The sequence below is a fragment of the Pinus tabuliformis genome, chromosome 4_2 (genome assembly GCF_031772625.1).
Source record: "Pinus tabuliformis cultivar Carrire ecotype Pingquan chromosome 4_2, CPIR1, whole genome shotgun sequence".
NCBI classification, from domain to species: Eukaryota; Viridiplantae; Streptophyta; class Pinopsida; order Pinales; family Pinaceae; genus Pinus; species Pinus tabuliformis.
The window spans coordinates 713,273,055-713,289,505 of record NC_142304.1 but is presented as its reverse complement, the minus strand read 5'-3'; the positions used below and the strand labels follow the sequence as shown (position 1 = coordinate 713,289,505).

General features: G+C 36.2%; 1 protein-coding gene across 1 annotated transcript; it reads left to right on the top strand.

Annotated features, from left to right (window-relative positions):
• The first annotated feature begins 6,445 nt into the window (after positions 1 to 6,445).
• LOC149171499 (uncharacterized) lies at positions 6,446 to 7,703 on the top strand. Its single transcript, XM_089426006.1, has 4 exons — positions 6,446 to 6,687; positions 6,802 to 6,970; positions 7,233 to 7,503; positions 7,633 to 7,703. Exons 1-4 carry the CDS (start codon positions 6,446 to 6,448, stop codon positions 7,701 to 7,703), a joined length of 753 nt encoding a protein of 250 aa, XP_089282132.1.
• Positions 7,704 to 16,451: the final 8,748 nt, after the last annotated feature.

The following is a 16,451-nucleotide window of genomic DNA, read 5'->3' as shown; positions in this document are numbered from 1 at the left end:
GATATTGAAGTGGTTGATGATCCATATGTATAACTATCTCTTTGCCCATTAAGTAATGTTTTCACTTTTTCACACTCCGTACTAATGCATACAATTCTTTTTCATATGTGGGATAGTTAACTACTGTAGAATTAAATGTCTCAGAATGATAACATATGGGTTTACCATGCTGTATCAATACTGCTCCCATGGCATAGTCACTGGCATCCATTTGGATCTCAAATGATCTTTGAAGATCGAGCAGTGCTAGTACTGGTGTTGTACTAATTATTTCTTTCAAGGTGTTGAAGGCTTTCTGCTGCTTGCCTCCCCACTAAAACACCTTGTTCAATCCTGTTAAAGCATGTAAGGGAGCTGCAATTAAGGAAAAGTTATAAATGAACTTTTTCCAATATTGTGCTGTTGCTAAGAAGCTTCTAACTTCTGTAGCAAATTTGGGTTTAGGCCAGTTTACAATGACTGCCACCTTAGAGGGATCTATCTTCAATTCACCACCCCCTACTATATGTCCCAAATAATTCAAAGATGTTTTGTCAAATTCACATTTTGAGAGTTTAACATAAAGTTTTTCTCTTTTCAAAACATCTAGTGTCTGCTTAACATGCTTTAAATGTTCTTCCCATGTTTTGCTAAATATAAGAATGTCATCCAGATATACAATAACAAAATCATCAAGAAAAGGTCTGAGTACATCATTCATTATTCTCATGAAAGTAGCAGGAGCATTAGTTAAGCGAAAAGGCATAACCAACCACTCATACAATCCATGCTTTGTTTTGAAAGCAGTCTTCCATGCATCTTGTTCTACAACTCTGACCTGATGATATCCACTATGCAAGTCTAACTTGGAAAAATAAATAGCTTCCTTTAACTGATCTAATAGATCATCTATGCGATGAAGGGGATAACGATTTTTTATTGTTATCTTAATCAGTGCTCAATAATCAATGCACATTCTCCACGAGCCATCTTTCTTTCTCACCAAGACAATTGGAGACCCACATGGTGATCTGCTAGGTCTGATGAACCCCTTCTCGAGAAACTCCTGCACCTGCTTCTTGATTTCTACATTCTCTAAAGCGAACAACATTTTATACCTGTGGCTGCTATTGTTGTTTCATCTCCTGAGTCTGACCCCAAATCTTTCTGAATAACTACAACAATCTTCTTCTTCTTGCCCTTGAACTTCTTAGGTCTCAGCTCCGGATGCAGAATCCAATAGTGCTCATCATCATGCCCATCCTTCTTACAGTGAGTGCATGAAGACTTGTTTTTCTGTGCAGTGTTGGCCTTCCTCTCTTTCCATTTCTGTTTTCTTTTCTCCTTATTCTTGCTTGCAATGGGCTTGGATGATCCCCCAACTTCTGGGTTCCCATTCTTTCCTCTAGCTTCTAGATGTGTAGCTTGAACAGATACCTCATCTATACTAGTGGGATTAAACATGAGGATAGTGTGCCTCATGTAGCTATGTAGACCACCTATGTACTTCAACAGAGTCTCAGGTGAGTCTAATGAAATTCCTAGAATCAAAGCTCTTTTCCTAAATTCTTGGGTGTAACCTTGTACACTTTGCCCTTTCAATTGGCGAAGAGTTTTCCAGCTCATCATGGCTTGCTACATGTAAGCTAGTGGATAGAACTGCTTTTTGATTGCAGAAACAACTCTAGATGGAAAGAATCTTGCCATGTTTCTTCATGTCAGCTCGTGTCCTTCCTTCCCACCATACCAAGGCAGTGCCTCCGAGGCGTAGGCTGGCCAGCTAAATCTTACTCTTGTCTGAGTCGATACTCTGTACTCTACAATAAAAATCAATCTATCTGATCCAATTATCGAGTGTCTCTGCGTTCAACTCTCCATCATATATTGGTAAATCAAATTTAACATCTAATTTAATCAAAGATGTCTTCTTTTTATGTTCAAGGGTATTAGGAGGTGTGAGAAAGTTTTCTTCTTTCCCTTTGCCTTTCGAGTGGTCATGGAGGAGAGATTCTTCTTCTCCTTTGTCTTGTTTGGAGCCTAATGAATCTTCATCCTTATGTTTCCTAAAGTCCCTATAAATTTCCTCTACCATGGCCCTCATGGCCACGAAACTATCTATAAATTAGGGGTCTGGTCCCAAGGGACTTTCTTCTCACATTTTCTTCTGAGGATAGACTCTTCCAATTTTTGGGTTAGTTTCAACCAACTCTCCTTCTCCTAATTTAACCTTTGATCTAGTTAACTTTCAACAACCAAATCTAGCACAAGCTTGTCTAACCTTAAGAACCATGCTCTGATACCACTTGATCTGAAATCACCCGTAAATGACCTCAGAGAAATAATGAAGGTATTACAGACTCAAGTGTTGGGGTGTGCCTATGTTATTTTATGCAATGGATCGATAAGATTGCGAAATATACAGACACTGAAACAGTAAGAGAACACAGTAAGAAAACACATAAACACAACAAATTTAATAAGGATTTCACCGAATCCTCCTGGGCTATGTCTCCCGGTCCAGCGTTCAGTGGTGGCCTTTCTATTGTGTCTTAAAGAAAAATTTTTACAATAAGGAGCTCAATTTGAATCTCACTTAACAGATGATGATCAGTAGGATTGTACTTGGATTCCCCAAGTCTCCAGAGTACACAAACTCCCCTTACTAAATCTCGACCTCAATTGGTTTCAGTGGTATGAGTCCAATTTGGTACTCAATACCTGACAGGTATACACAGAAGAGTTGCTTGAACCTCTCAAGCCTTCTCTAGAGTTCACAGACTCTCGGACTCTCTCTGTCTCTGTCTGCTCGATGTTGCCTTTGCTATGTAGGTTAACTCGGCTTCTCTGTTCTCTACAGTTTACTTCTTTCTTTCCTTTTGGCTTTCTGCTTTTCTTTCTCTGCTTCTTTTTTTCTTTCTCTCTGTCTGTTCATGGCTTAAAGCCAATCTGCTCCCTGACTGTTCGTTTCCACTTCTTGACTTTCTGGATCTCCTGCCTCTGTCCACTTGAATTCCCTTGCTCCGCGTCATCATCACTATGTAACACTTCACAGAGAGGTGGCCACTTGTTTTCTCATGAACTGAGTGTCAGTTCTCTTTGAATGGTTGTTAATTCCGTTGCTCCAAGATTGCCCGCGAAACTGATTCCCCTGCCAACTCATTGATCATGTCGCACCTCAAATATTTATATGACTCATCCTATTTCTGCGTCAAATCCAGTCATCCATCGTATCATTTCTCCGCTATGATATGGAGCCTCCAGATCCTATGGTCTCCATCCATATTGCGCGGGTAAGTAGCATGACCTTTACCTGCGCGATGTGAGAGGTTTTCTCTCTCATCCACTAGATGCATGTCACCCAGTGTATGGCATCATACGGGACTCAGTTGAACCCACTTACCGCTTGAAGCCCTTTCGATATCCTGCCGGTTTTAGCGTGGGACCTGCCTTCTGATGGAATCGGCGATTTCCATACGGTTTTATGATTTTCCTCATGACTGAGCGCTCGGGGCTTTCCTTCATTGAGGGGGACACCATGCAATACGCGATTAGCACTAATCACATATTAGAAACTGCCTCTATTTTTGGTTTTGACCTCCCGTTTGTCAATTCGTGCCAGTGCACGGTCACCATGGGCCAACGGTCTGCGCGCTTCGACTGAGGGTCCTCGTTGTTCCATGCTGACCACAAATTTCCATTGGTTAGAGGTAATTTTTTATAAGCTTTGACATCCATAATACTTTGAAACTTCGGTATGAGTTTTACAGAGTTCAATAAACTTTAAGAGTTTTTAAGGATCCAATTTGGATCACTTGGTCAACCATGGCTACTCGTGCTATGTAAAATCAATCATGGTCAACCATGCTCTAACGTCGCATGGTGGCAATGATATCATAAATCAACTTTGGTCAACGACAACCCAACATCATATTGTGAAAAAAATTGTGTCGATATGGTAATAAATCATGCTCAAACATCATCAACGATTGTCATATGTCAAATTGTTAATGGTTGTATCAATATGTAAATAAATCATCTGCATGCATGGTCAACCATGTTTATTTTAAGATTAATAATATTTATCTTTAGGTATTTACAAATTGGGTTTATAATATCCATCCCTTGGGTTTAATATTATTGCCTTGGGTACATTATCCTTTGGGGTTATTGTATTAATCCCTTCAGTTTACTATTTTGTTGCCTTAGTAGTATCAATCCCTTGGGTTTATTATTCAAAGGGTTCAACCAATATTGACCATGGTTGACCATCATTAGTTTCACATAATATGGGTGACCATGGTTGTCAATGGTAGCCCATCTTTGACGATGATTGAGCATGGGCAACCAAGATGCATTGTAGGGTATTTAAACCCAAAGAAAAATATTATAAACTATTCAATACACATGCTTGACCATGCCTCACAATGATTCACTTTCATATTGAGACAATATTTTTCACAATGTGACATTCAAACGTGTCTGACAATAGTTGAATGTCGCATTGTGATAAATATTTCTTCAATATCAAAGTTAATCATGCTCAACCCTCGTTCAATGTTGCATTATGACAAATATGGTCAAGTAGAGGCAACAATTATCCAATGTCGCATTGTGATAATGATTGTCTCTTTACAGAAGACAACCATGGTCAAGGGTCATCAACAATGTTTATTTTAGGGTTAGAAATATTTTTCTTTGGGCTTATATATGTTGGATTCATAATATTAATCCATTGGGTTTAATATTGTTCCTTTGGGTTGATGATCCCTTCAGGTTTAGTATTGATCCCTTGGGTTTATTATTCCCTTAGGTTTGTAATATCAATTTGTTTTTGTTCCCTTGGGTTTATAATATCAATTCCTTATGTTTATTAGCATAAGGACCCATATTCCTAAGGTTTAAAATTGGTTTGTTGAGTTTATAATATCAATTCCATGGGTTTAATAGTGTGAGGGTTCATATTCCTAGGGTTTAATATTATTCCCTTATGTTTCATATTATTCCTTTGGGTTAATAATCCCTTCATTTTATAGTATAAATCCCTTGTTTTTATTATTCCCTTCAGCTTATAATATCAAACTTGTTTGTTTTACGGTTTATAATATCTATCTTGGGTTTTATATACCTTTTTTATATAATGTTGATCCCTTCCATTTAATATTGTTCCTTCGGGTTCATAGTCCCTTGGGATTATGGAATTTTTGCCTTGGGTTTATAATATCTATCCCTTGAGTTTATTAATCTAAGGGTTCATATTCAAGGGGTTTAATAGTATTCCCATGCAGTTATTATTTCATTGGATTTATAATATTCGTGCATTTGATTTATTATTTGGAGGGTTCATATTCATAATGTTATTAGTGCATTAGATTTATTAATCAGAGGATTTATATTCATAGGGTTTCGTATTATTTCTTTAAGTTTTTTATTATTCCCTTGGAGTTATAATCCCTTGAGTTACAATGATAATATTATTTTAAATAAAATTATTATTATTATATTATTTTTATATCGATTAATATTAATATTATTAATATAGATATTGATATTATTAAATCTATATCTAATAACAAATATAAGAGTATATTAACCACATTTTAAATTATAGTTATGAATGTGATTCATATAAACTTATTTACATTTATAAAACACATTTATTAATATAATTAGGCCGATAGGCCTTTTTTTGAATCAGTTTAGTAGTCTACACTTTGATTCTTTGATTGACATCTCGCATCAATCTGGCATATGGTCTGATTGACATCTGGCATCTGGTCTTGGTCTGGAATATGGTCTTGGTCTGATTGACATCTTTTCTCTGACATCTAGCTAAATATCTTAGACTATTTCTCCTTCACCAAAACCGCTTTCCAATTTCTGCTCTTCCACAACGACTTGCTTTCCACTTTTTGCTCTTCCACAACCTACTGCCATAACAATGGCAGCGGTTTCTGCTATGCACAGCCTGCCTTGTTGCTATAACAATAAATTTAGCTCTCGGTTGTTCAGTACTCATTCACTATTCTGCTATACCTGTTCTATTTTGCTATACCCTATTTACAGCTCGGTTGTTCTGTTCAGAAGTTGTTTGTTTAGTGATCAGAGTTCAGTGGTTGTTCTGTTTCCACTCTCTTTTCCAATTTCAACCAAGTTTTGAAGTCGTGGCTCCAATATCTGTCAAATTCCTATCAATATTCAGCCAGGAAAGTTCACTTTTTTTCATTTTCACTCAAAGTATTAAGAAAAGCATACCCTGACACCACAAAAGGTAGTCTTTCTTTGGCTTAACATATTTTCAACCTTACTCGTGAACCAACTCTAGGTTGAAAGGAAATATTGTTGACTATCCATGTGTTTTTTATTAGTAGGGGTTATTGTTGCAATTTGACCTGTTTATAGATCAATACGCCTATAGGATTGATATTGTACAAATTGAATCATTAGTTATTTAACTTCGTAATTCTAGATGTTTTGGGTTTGTGACGTTATTGGCGTACTCATTATGATAATACTAACCCAGCACTTTCCTCCGCCTAATGGTTTCTCTTTTCATTGTAACGTAGCTGGAGATTGGTTACAAGGACTCTACATTTACTATCTTTACAGCACGTATGGTTTCGGCAAAGGAGATATTGGAAGACTCTTCATTGCAGGCTTCAGGTCATCTATGTTATTTGGCACGATTGTGGGATCTTTAGTTGATAAACAGTAAGATATTAACACTCTGTATGGTTTGTAGTTGTGCACTTGTATTGTGGCAATTACTGAGAACAAAAATAACTAATAAAATAGATCTATTCTAATATGTTGTTCTATCTGCAGGGGTCGGAAGAGGGCTTGTATAACATACTGCATAACGTATATATTGAGTTGTATTACAAAGCATTCTCCTGAGTACAAAATATTGATGATTGGCCGTATTCTTGGAGGCATTGCCACATCTCTTCTATTTTCAGCTTTTGAATCATGGCTTGTTGCTGAACATTTCAAGGTAATGAATATATCCATCTTGCACAGAAAGTTGGGGTAGTTTCTACATGTTTACATCATGTGCATGCAGCAATACTGAAAGACCTGGTGTATTTAGAATTATTTTTCATAGCATGTAGTTTCTCTCTCTCATTAATGTGTTGTTGGAGTTGGCCTGAAATCTGAAGACAATTTTTACCTTTTGTAGAAAGAAATATAAGAAAAATTAGCAAGGCATATGCTAAGATATTCTGGTCACTTGAGGTTTTTTTTGTTTCTTGCAGAGGATTTTTGATCCACAATGGTTATCATTCACCTTTTCAAAGGCAATATTCCTTGGCAATGGTCTTGTAGCCATTCTCTCTGGGTTGTTTGCCAATACCCTTGCTGACACTCTAGGCTTTGGTCCAGTTTCTTCGTTTGATGCTGCAACATGCTTCTTAGCTATAGGGATGGCCATTATCTTCTCCACCTGGACAGAGAACTATGGAGATCCTTCAGAGAATAAGGATCTACTTACTCAATTCAAGGGTGCTGCCACAACTATTGCTTCAGGTAAGTGTTTAAACTCTGTCATCTCCAAATATCTTGCCTTCTTTGAACTATACATCAGATAGATAGATGATAGTAGAGCTTTTCCTTATGTTTAGTCTTGACAACTATGTTTCTCATTTTGGCGAGTAGATGAGAAGATTGCATTGCTAGGAGCTATACAGTCCTTATTTGAAGGTTCAATGTTTGGACACCTGCTCTGAGCCCAAATGAACAGGATATTCCTCATGGGTTCATATTTGCAACATTTATGTTGTCTTCAATGCTGGGAAGTTCCCTTGCCTCTAGACTCCTGGCCCACCAAGCAGTCAAGGCGGAGAGCTACATGCAGATTGTATTCCTTGTTGCTGCAGGATCCTTCCTCCTTCCTCTCATAACTACTGTATGTCTTAGCTTTACTATTCCTTTGTGTCTTCTAATAGAATTTATTTATATGAAACATCAACATACTGTGGATCTGAGGACATTTTGTGTGCTTGCTATGAGAAATTCCTTTTAGAGCCCAACACAGAAAAAGGTGGAAGCATTACACCAGGAGGGCATCTCCAGCTTCTTGGTTTCTATGTGTTTGAGGCCTGTGTGGGAATTTTCTGGCCCTCGATTATGAAAATGTGATCACAATACATTCCTGAGGAGTCTAGGAGCACAATTATGAACTTCTTTCGGATACCTTTGAACATATTTGTCTGTGTTGTGCTTTACAATGGAAGGCCACAAGACCTTCTAATCTCATTTTATAATATGGATGTCATGAGCAGGAGCATTGTATTGTATATAAACAAGGATTAACAAGTCTTATTTACTAAGGAATTTTTTATTTTGGAATGTTTTATGGAATTTTTTGGAAACCATTTAAAAGTTTTGAAATCACTCAAACTTTTATTTCTTTTCTTCTTTATGAAAGGTCAATGCCTTCCCAATCAGTCATGTTTGGTATGTGCGCCATCTTCCTCTTCATGCCATCAGTTCTCCAAAGGCAGCTCATGGTTGTTGCAGAGAGTCACAAGACAAGTAAGTCTTACAAACTTCTGTCAAGTAATTGATTTTAAGCTGAGTCACAAGTCAAGTAATATGCACACATTTCTTTGTCATGTAACTGATGTTAGGTCTGTGGAAAGTGTTGGCTTTTTATTTTTCTATGATTTTGAGCTTCTTTCTAGGTTTTTTATCAACGTGTTCATACAGTTCCCTTCTTATTTGCAGAATCTCTAGATACTTGGGGTGTAACCAAGGAGCGGGATACAGAGGCAGAGCCCCTCAATCTCTGAAATGAAGAAGTTTTGGAGAAGGTAACTTGAAATATTTGCATGGGTTGTGAAAAGAGTCATCGACAATTCCCTTGCAAAAATTGTATTCTTGGGCTGGCCCATGAACTGTTTCTATTAAATCATTTTGTCACATAAAATAATAGGCAATTTTATTCATCTATTGGAGAAGGTAAAGAACTTATTCATTGTAGAACTTCAGTTGGAGATATTAATGTTTTTTGTCTAACTGATTAAGATCCCTCAGTAGACAATTATTATAAGGTGTAACTCTTTTGTGGAATTTTATTTTTCAATAGTCCTGAACCTTAGCTGGTTAGAGGACTAGTGGTATACTAACTAGGCTTTATTTCAACCAATTGTTATCTAGGTAAGGTAAATTATCTACATGCTCCTTTTTGCTCAGCAGCTTGGTGTAGAGCCAAGAGCTGTGTTTGTAACTCCAACGATTTATTAATTAACTCACCACAGTCCACTATGTGTGTGAAAAGTTCTGTTAGTGTATTGCACATTTGAATTACTTGTTTATTTTTAGTACTTGGATTTTCTTATTTCTTGCACTTTTAAATATTGGGGACTCATAAACGCTAGCAATATTGGAATAGCAAATGTTGGTTGGTGTTTTAGGCTTGACTTTCATGAAAATTATCAATATTGTGTGGATGAATTCCATGTTCCATGCTTAATGACATAAATGAGACACTTTCTTGGAACTTTGAACTTGGAAGTTTCATCAGTCTAGTGGAAAATAGTCAACACCATTGGTTCTCTTACCTATGAATTAGCTAAGTATGTGGCTAAGATTCTGAAACCTCTAGTTGGTAACACAGACTCTTTTATAAAATGAAAAAGAATCTGATTCCATCCTGTGAGGTTATACCTCGAATCTATGGATTACCAAAAATACATAAGGAGGGGGTCCCTCTTAGACCAATAGTCAACACCATTGGTTCTCCTACCTATGAATTAGCTAAGTATGTGGCAAAGATTCTGAAACCTCTAGTTGGTAACACAAACTCTTTTATAAAATGAAAAAGAAGCTAATTTCATCCTGTGAGGTTATACCTCGAATCTATGGATTACCAAAAATCCATAAGGAGGGGGTCCCTCTTAGACCAATAGTTAACACCATTTGTTCTCCTTCCTATGAATTAGCTAAGTATGTGGCTAAGATTCTGAAACCTCTAGTTGGTAACACAGACTCTTTTATAAAATGAAAAAGAAGCTGATTCCATCCTCTGAGGTTATACCTCGAATCTATGGATGACCAAAAATCCATAAGGAGGGGGTCCCTCTTAGACCAATAGTCAACACCATTGGTTCTCCTACCTATGAATTAGTTAAGTATGTGGCTAAGATTCTGAAACCTCTAGTTGGTAACATAGACTCTTTTATAAAATTAAAAGGAAGTTGATTCCATCCTGTGAGGTTATACCTTAAATCTATGGATTACCAAAAATCCATAAGGAGGGGGTTCGTCTTAGACCAATAGTCAACACCATTGGTTCTCCTACCTATGAATTAGCTAAGTATGTGGCTAAGATTCTGAAACCTCTAGTTGGTAACACAAGGTCTTTTATAAAATGAAAAAGAAGATGATTCCATCTTGTGAGGTTATACCTCGAATCTATGGATTATCAAAAATCCATAAGGAGGGGGTCCCTCTTAGACCAATAGTCAACACCATTGGTTCTCCTACCTATGAATTAGCTAAGTATGTGGCTAAGTTTCTGAAACCTCTAGTTGGTAACACAGACTCTTTTATAAAAGACTCAAATGATTTTGTAAAACTCATTCAGAATGAAAGGGTGGATAAGGATGATATTCTGGTTAGTTTTGACGTGGTTTCCTTGTTTACAAATATCCCTCTAGATGAAGTTGTTCATGTTATAAAGATAGCCACAGATCCTGAAACAACGAAACTTGCAGAAATTTGTTTACAATCCACCTTTTTCAGTTTTCAAGACCACTAATATGAACAAATATTAGGAGTCGCCATGGGATCCCCATTCTCACCTATTGTTGCCAACTTATACATGGAGTACTTTAAAAGAAAAGCCCTTGACTCATACCCTTTGAAACCAACTTGGTGGAAAAGATTTGTTGATGACACCAACTTAAAATGGACTCATGGCAAGGCTGAGCTGGAGAAGTTTTTCAATCATCTTAACTCTATTTCTTCTGAAATCAAGTTTACTATGGAGCTTGAAGAAAATGGAAAAATCCCCTTTCTAGATGTCTTGATCAGTAGAAAAGAGGATGGTACTTTGGGACACCAGGTCTATAGGAAGAAAACACATACAGATAGCTATCTACATGCTGACTCATACCATCATCCATCACAAAAATTTGGTGTCTTAAACACTCTGGCTGTTAGGGCTCTTAGAATTTCTGACCCTGATCACCTAAATGAAGAAATTAAACACTTAACCTCTGTTTTCAAAAACATAGGATACAAGGAGTTTAGTATTAAGAAAGCTATAAAAAGAGCTCAGGATAAGGTCCTCTCTAGGGATCCTGGGGAAAACAGAAAAGAAAATTGTGGGAAAGTTTACCTCCCATTCATTCAGGGGATTACGGATAAGATTGCAAAAATTCTAAAAAAGAAGGACATAAACACTCAATTTACAACATGTAGAACAATTAGGCAAATGATGAGATCAGTCAAGGATAACATAGATCATCAACAACTCAAGGGTGTGTACAAGATTGATTGCTCATGTGGCAAGAGTTATATCGGGGAAACAGGACGATCTCTGAAAACAAGACTTAAAGAGCACGGAGCTGATATTAAGAATGGGAGATCCCATACATCAGCCCTTGTGGAACACTCATCCAAAACCAAACATCATGTATGTTTAGAAGACACCAAAATCATTGCAAGAGAGGATCATTATCAAAAGAGGAAAATCAGAGAGGCCATCGAAATCATGAAATTTCCTCAGAACCTCAACAGGGACAATGGGAGCGAGATTAGTGGAAATTAGCTTCCCCTGATTAAACAAATAAATCCCTCCAAATCTTTTGTAGCTTAGTATCACTAGGTTTCTCCCCAAAATAATATAAAATAAATTAAGTAATAATAACCAATATAACAAAATAAAGTTTATTCTAATGACTATAGATTATAGTAACATTAGTTTTATAAATTAATTTATATAAAAATAATTAGAATTAGAATAATTAAATTAAAATAAATAATTAAAACAAAAATAAATTAAAACTGAAATAAATAAAATAATAATAAAAACTAAATTAATATATATAAACTTAATTAATTAATTTAATATATATAAACCTAATTAATTAATTAATTAAATTAATATATATAAACCTAATTAATGAAATTAATTGATTTAATTAATTAAATTAATTAGCTAAATCAATTGAATAGTTTACTTATCTCATTAGTATCTATTATGAATTAATAATTAATTAATTTAAAATAATTATAATTAGAATAATTAAATTAAAATAAATAATTAAACCAAAAATAAATTAAAACTGAAATAAATAAAATAATAATAAAAATTAAATTAATATATGTAGGTTAAGTCGGCTTTCACTGTTTAGGATTAATCAGGTTTATATATACACTGGTCGGAGGATTCTTCTCTCAAAGAACAATCATTCATAATCTACCATGTTTTGGTCTTGATGATTGACCCCCTTTGGGGTTCGAAACGTCGACATGATGAATATAATACTGTGGATACTCCGGATCATACTACACCAAAAAACAACCACAGAAGCTTAAATTCTAACAATAAAGACTTTTTCAATGACTTGGAGGAAAGGCATTCCTGAGACACATAACCATGGGACACGTGAAGCAGATTAAGGTTTGTGTGAAGAACCTGTACAAGCTAGATGTGGAGGATTGTGTTGCATTGAGCACAAAGGCAGAGAAGGTGCAAATTTGTGATGTCGGTAAAATTTGGCATAAAAACTTAGCCATTTGCATCATTGCACTTTAAAGATTATGCAGTAGATAACCACAATAATTCCCAAAGGAGCACTTGAACAACATGATGTATGCAAAATATGTACTTTGGGCAAGTACACAAAATCCACTTTCCATGATCAGGACAACAAAGCACATGCAGTCTTTGAAAAGATCCATTCTAATGTCTGTGGACCTTTCTCAACAACCTCCACTTCCAAGAACAAATATTTTGTCATTTTTATTGATGAATTCTCATGGAAGTGTTGGATCTTTTTCATGCTAAAGAAAGATGAGACATTCTCCAAGTTCGTAGAATTCAAGGCACTGGTTGAGAAATAAATGGGTAAAAAAGTGAAGGATCTCAGGAATGATAATGGAAGTGAGTTTGTGTCGAATGAATTTAATTTTTTTTGTGCAAAAGAAGGCATTTGATGAGAATTGACAGCACCTCACAACCGACAACAGAATGGGGTGGCTGAGAGAAAGAGTTGTAGCATTATGGGAGAAACGAGGGCAATGTTGCATGACCAAGGCCTACCTATGCCCTTTTGAATTGAGGCATGCAACACATCAATCTATTTACATAACATGAGTCCTCATCAGATTTTAGGCATGATTACACCGGAGGATTCTTTCTCAAGGAGGAAGCTAGATGTGTCGAAATTCAGGATTTTTGGAGCCTCTATTTACTGTCATGTCCTAAATAATCAAGGAATAATGTAGAAATGACAATGGAATTGGGGGTATTTTTTGATTACACATAAACTTCCCACACCTACTGTGTGTACTTGTCATCCATCAGAATGACAGTTGTGCAAAGGAATGTAAAATTTGACAAAGATAAAGCCATGCGGTGCTCTCTTGAGAGGGAGTTTCAGATCCCACTACAAGAGGATATTTTAACTCCAAAGGAGGAACCTAAGGAAGTTGTGGAGCTTGAAAATTTTGAGGAGTAGTGAGTGGAGACAACCACTCAATTAGAGCCATCCAGAGAAGGAAGAAAAAGGACCACAAAACCTAAGAGACTTGTGTAGGATGCGAGGGAGAATGTGGGTGCTCCATCAAATCAGCGTAGTCTGAGAAGATCACCATATCGGTACACTGGCTACATGGCTATAATGAATGAGCTTGTAGAGACTAAGGAATCCTCTTTTGAGGAAGCAATAGAGAAACCTATGAGGGTTGATGCAATGGTGGAGGAGTATAAATACATTGTAAAGAACAGTGTTTGGGACATGGGTCTCATGCATTACTTCCTCGAATTTGAAGTATGGAAAGACAATGGGGAATTGTTTGTCTCTCAGGGCAAGTGTGTCAACGAGATACCTCAGAGGTTCCACATGGATAGTTGCAAACCCATGCAGACACCTCTAGCGACAAACCAGAGGAAAGAGGATGACACTTCAGGTGAGGAAGTGGATGCAACTAGTTACTAAAAGTTGGTGGGTTCACTAATGTATCTTGTGAACACACAACCATATATGTATTATGCAGTCAACCAACTAGGCCAACCAAATTATTTTGGAGGGAAGCAAAGCATGTTTTGCGGTGCCTCAGAGGCATTACCTATTTTGGAATTTGGTACAGATGGACGGAGGGTGTGAAATTGTGTGACTTCACAGATGTAGATTGGGAGGGAATTCCATCAAAATAAAAGAGTACATCAGGTGGAATTTTTAGTGTTGGGTCCGCAACAGTTTATTGGTATAGTAGGAAGCAAATATCTATGGCACTGATCTCGGAAGAAGAAAAATACATGGCTGCAAGTCAAGTAGCTTGTGAGGCGATCTTGATGAGAAAGATACGTGGTGGATTGTTTGGTCAGACGATGGATCCAACTGTGGTCTACTGTGATAATCATAGTTGCATCAAGCTCTCTGAAAATATTTTTTTTCATGATCGATCCATCCATATAGATATTTGCTATCACCATTTATGGGATTGTGTGCAGAGGTGGATAATGTTGTTGCAGTATATTCTGATAGAGGAACGAGATGCTGACATTTTGCCAAAGGTCTTGTCAAGAGGGAAGTTCAAGTTCCATAGGTTCAAAATAGGGGTGGCTGATAATCCCTTCCTTATTCAGAGGGAGTGTTAAAAATGCAGCAAGAAAATCTCAGTTTGACCTTGCCTTGGTCAAACTAGAGAAAATTCAAATTTCCATTTCAATAGAAATCTTAGAGGTAGTTAACTGAGGTGACATGACACTTGTCACTCAGTGAACTCAATTAATTCAATTTGGGAAGCTTGAGTTCAATTCAGTATGATTGATTGCTAATTTGTAGCAATCTATTTCAGTTAAATTGATTTATTATTAGTTAAACTAGTTCTAATTATTGGAGGAACTAATGGGGGGTCAAGTTGTGCAATGTGACTTTAGTCACACCCAGTGATCATCTAGTTAACCGATCAATAAACCCATAATAATTGTTGCATGGAGAGAAGTTAACCAAACAATAAACCCATAATAATTGTTGCTTGGAGAGAATTCGAGTTATGGTGTTGAGATCGAGATTCCAAGGCAGTGTATTATCAGTTGTAGACTATTGCAATGTGTACAGGTGGTGTATGCAGTCAAAGAAAGATCCTAGAGGAATTGCACAATTTTATTGAGGGAATTTCCTAGATAATAGGGGCTAATTTCCTCAAGGAATACCGAAAGAAAATAGGAGTTTTGAGGACTAAAAAATTGGCTAAGTGTTAACTAGGTTCAGTTAGACAGTGAGATAGATTATATAGGATTATACACTTGCAAGTTGTGCCAAGCTTATAAAGTTATTCCATTTAGAAATTTATGGAGTTGAATATCTAAACTTTGACATGATTTATTATTGTCAAAAATCTATACATAATTTTGAGTAAAAATCTAATTTAAAAATCCTTTACTTGTCCTTTTATAATTTTTGGAAATATTACTAATTTTTTTTTTTAAGTAAACCAACATATATATATATGAAAGAGAATTGTATTCATTTCTTTTGACATCATGTGTTCTGAAGAGGTTTAAATGTGTGTAACGGTATTTAACACTTTTAAAAACTCTAGGGTCTTTGTCATGCTATTCAAAAAAATTCGATATACACAAATATAAGCTTTGTATATGAGGAATTTTTTATGGACAGATTGGAGAAATTAAATTTGCAAAGATAAATGTTTCAAATGTACAACTTATCAACCTATCAACCCAGAAGCAACCTTCAGGCTTGTATCGAGAATAGAGTTGGGCAAGAAACCACGTACGGCCATGAATGTAGATATGAAGTGTGGTTACAAAGGGATGGGCTTGAGCACGTTTATCATGACCAAATTCTTCATTTAATTGGTGGCGATGCTGTACCCATCCCTGTAGGGTTTTCTGCTACTTAGGCTAGTATTTTTTTAGTTTTCAAGAATATGATATAATTATCATTTCTGATATCTTCATTTTTGCATTAGATATCATAAGGGTTTCACATTATTTAGCAAGTTTTTCCATGCATGAAATAGGCAATTAGATAATGAAATTTTGTTTTCTTAGATGATTGAAAGCCTTTCTCATTTGACATGATTCATGGATAAATGCCATTGATTGAAGTAGAGCAGGAGTTTCAATAGTGCAGGGATATCTCATGACCAAAAACCCCATCCTAACTTCATCCATCCATGATCATCAAAAGCCACTAAGTACCTCACCCAATTCATCATTCCATAAGAACAACTTTCTAGGGTTGTTGAGCAAATCCAACCATCTTACAAACTCT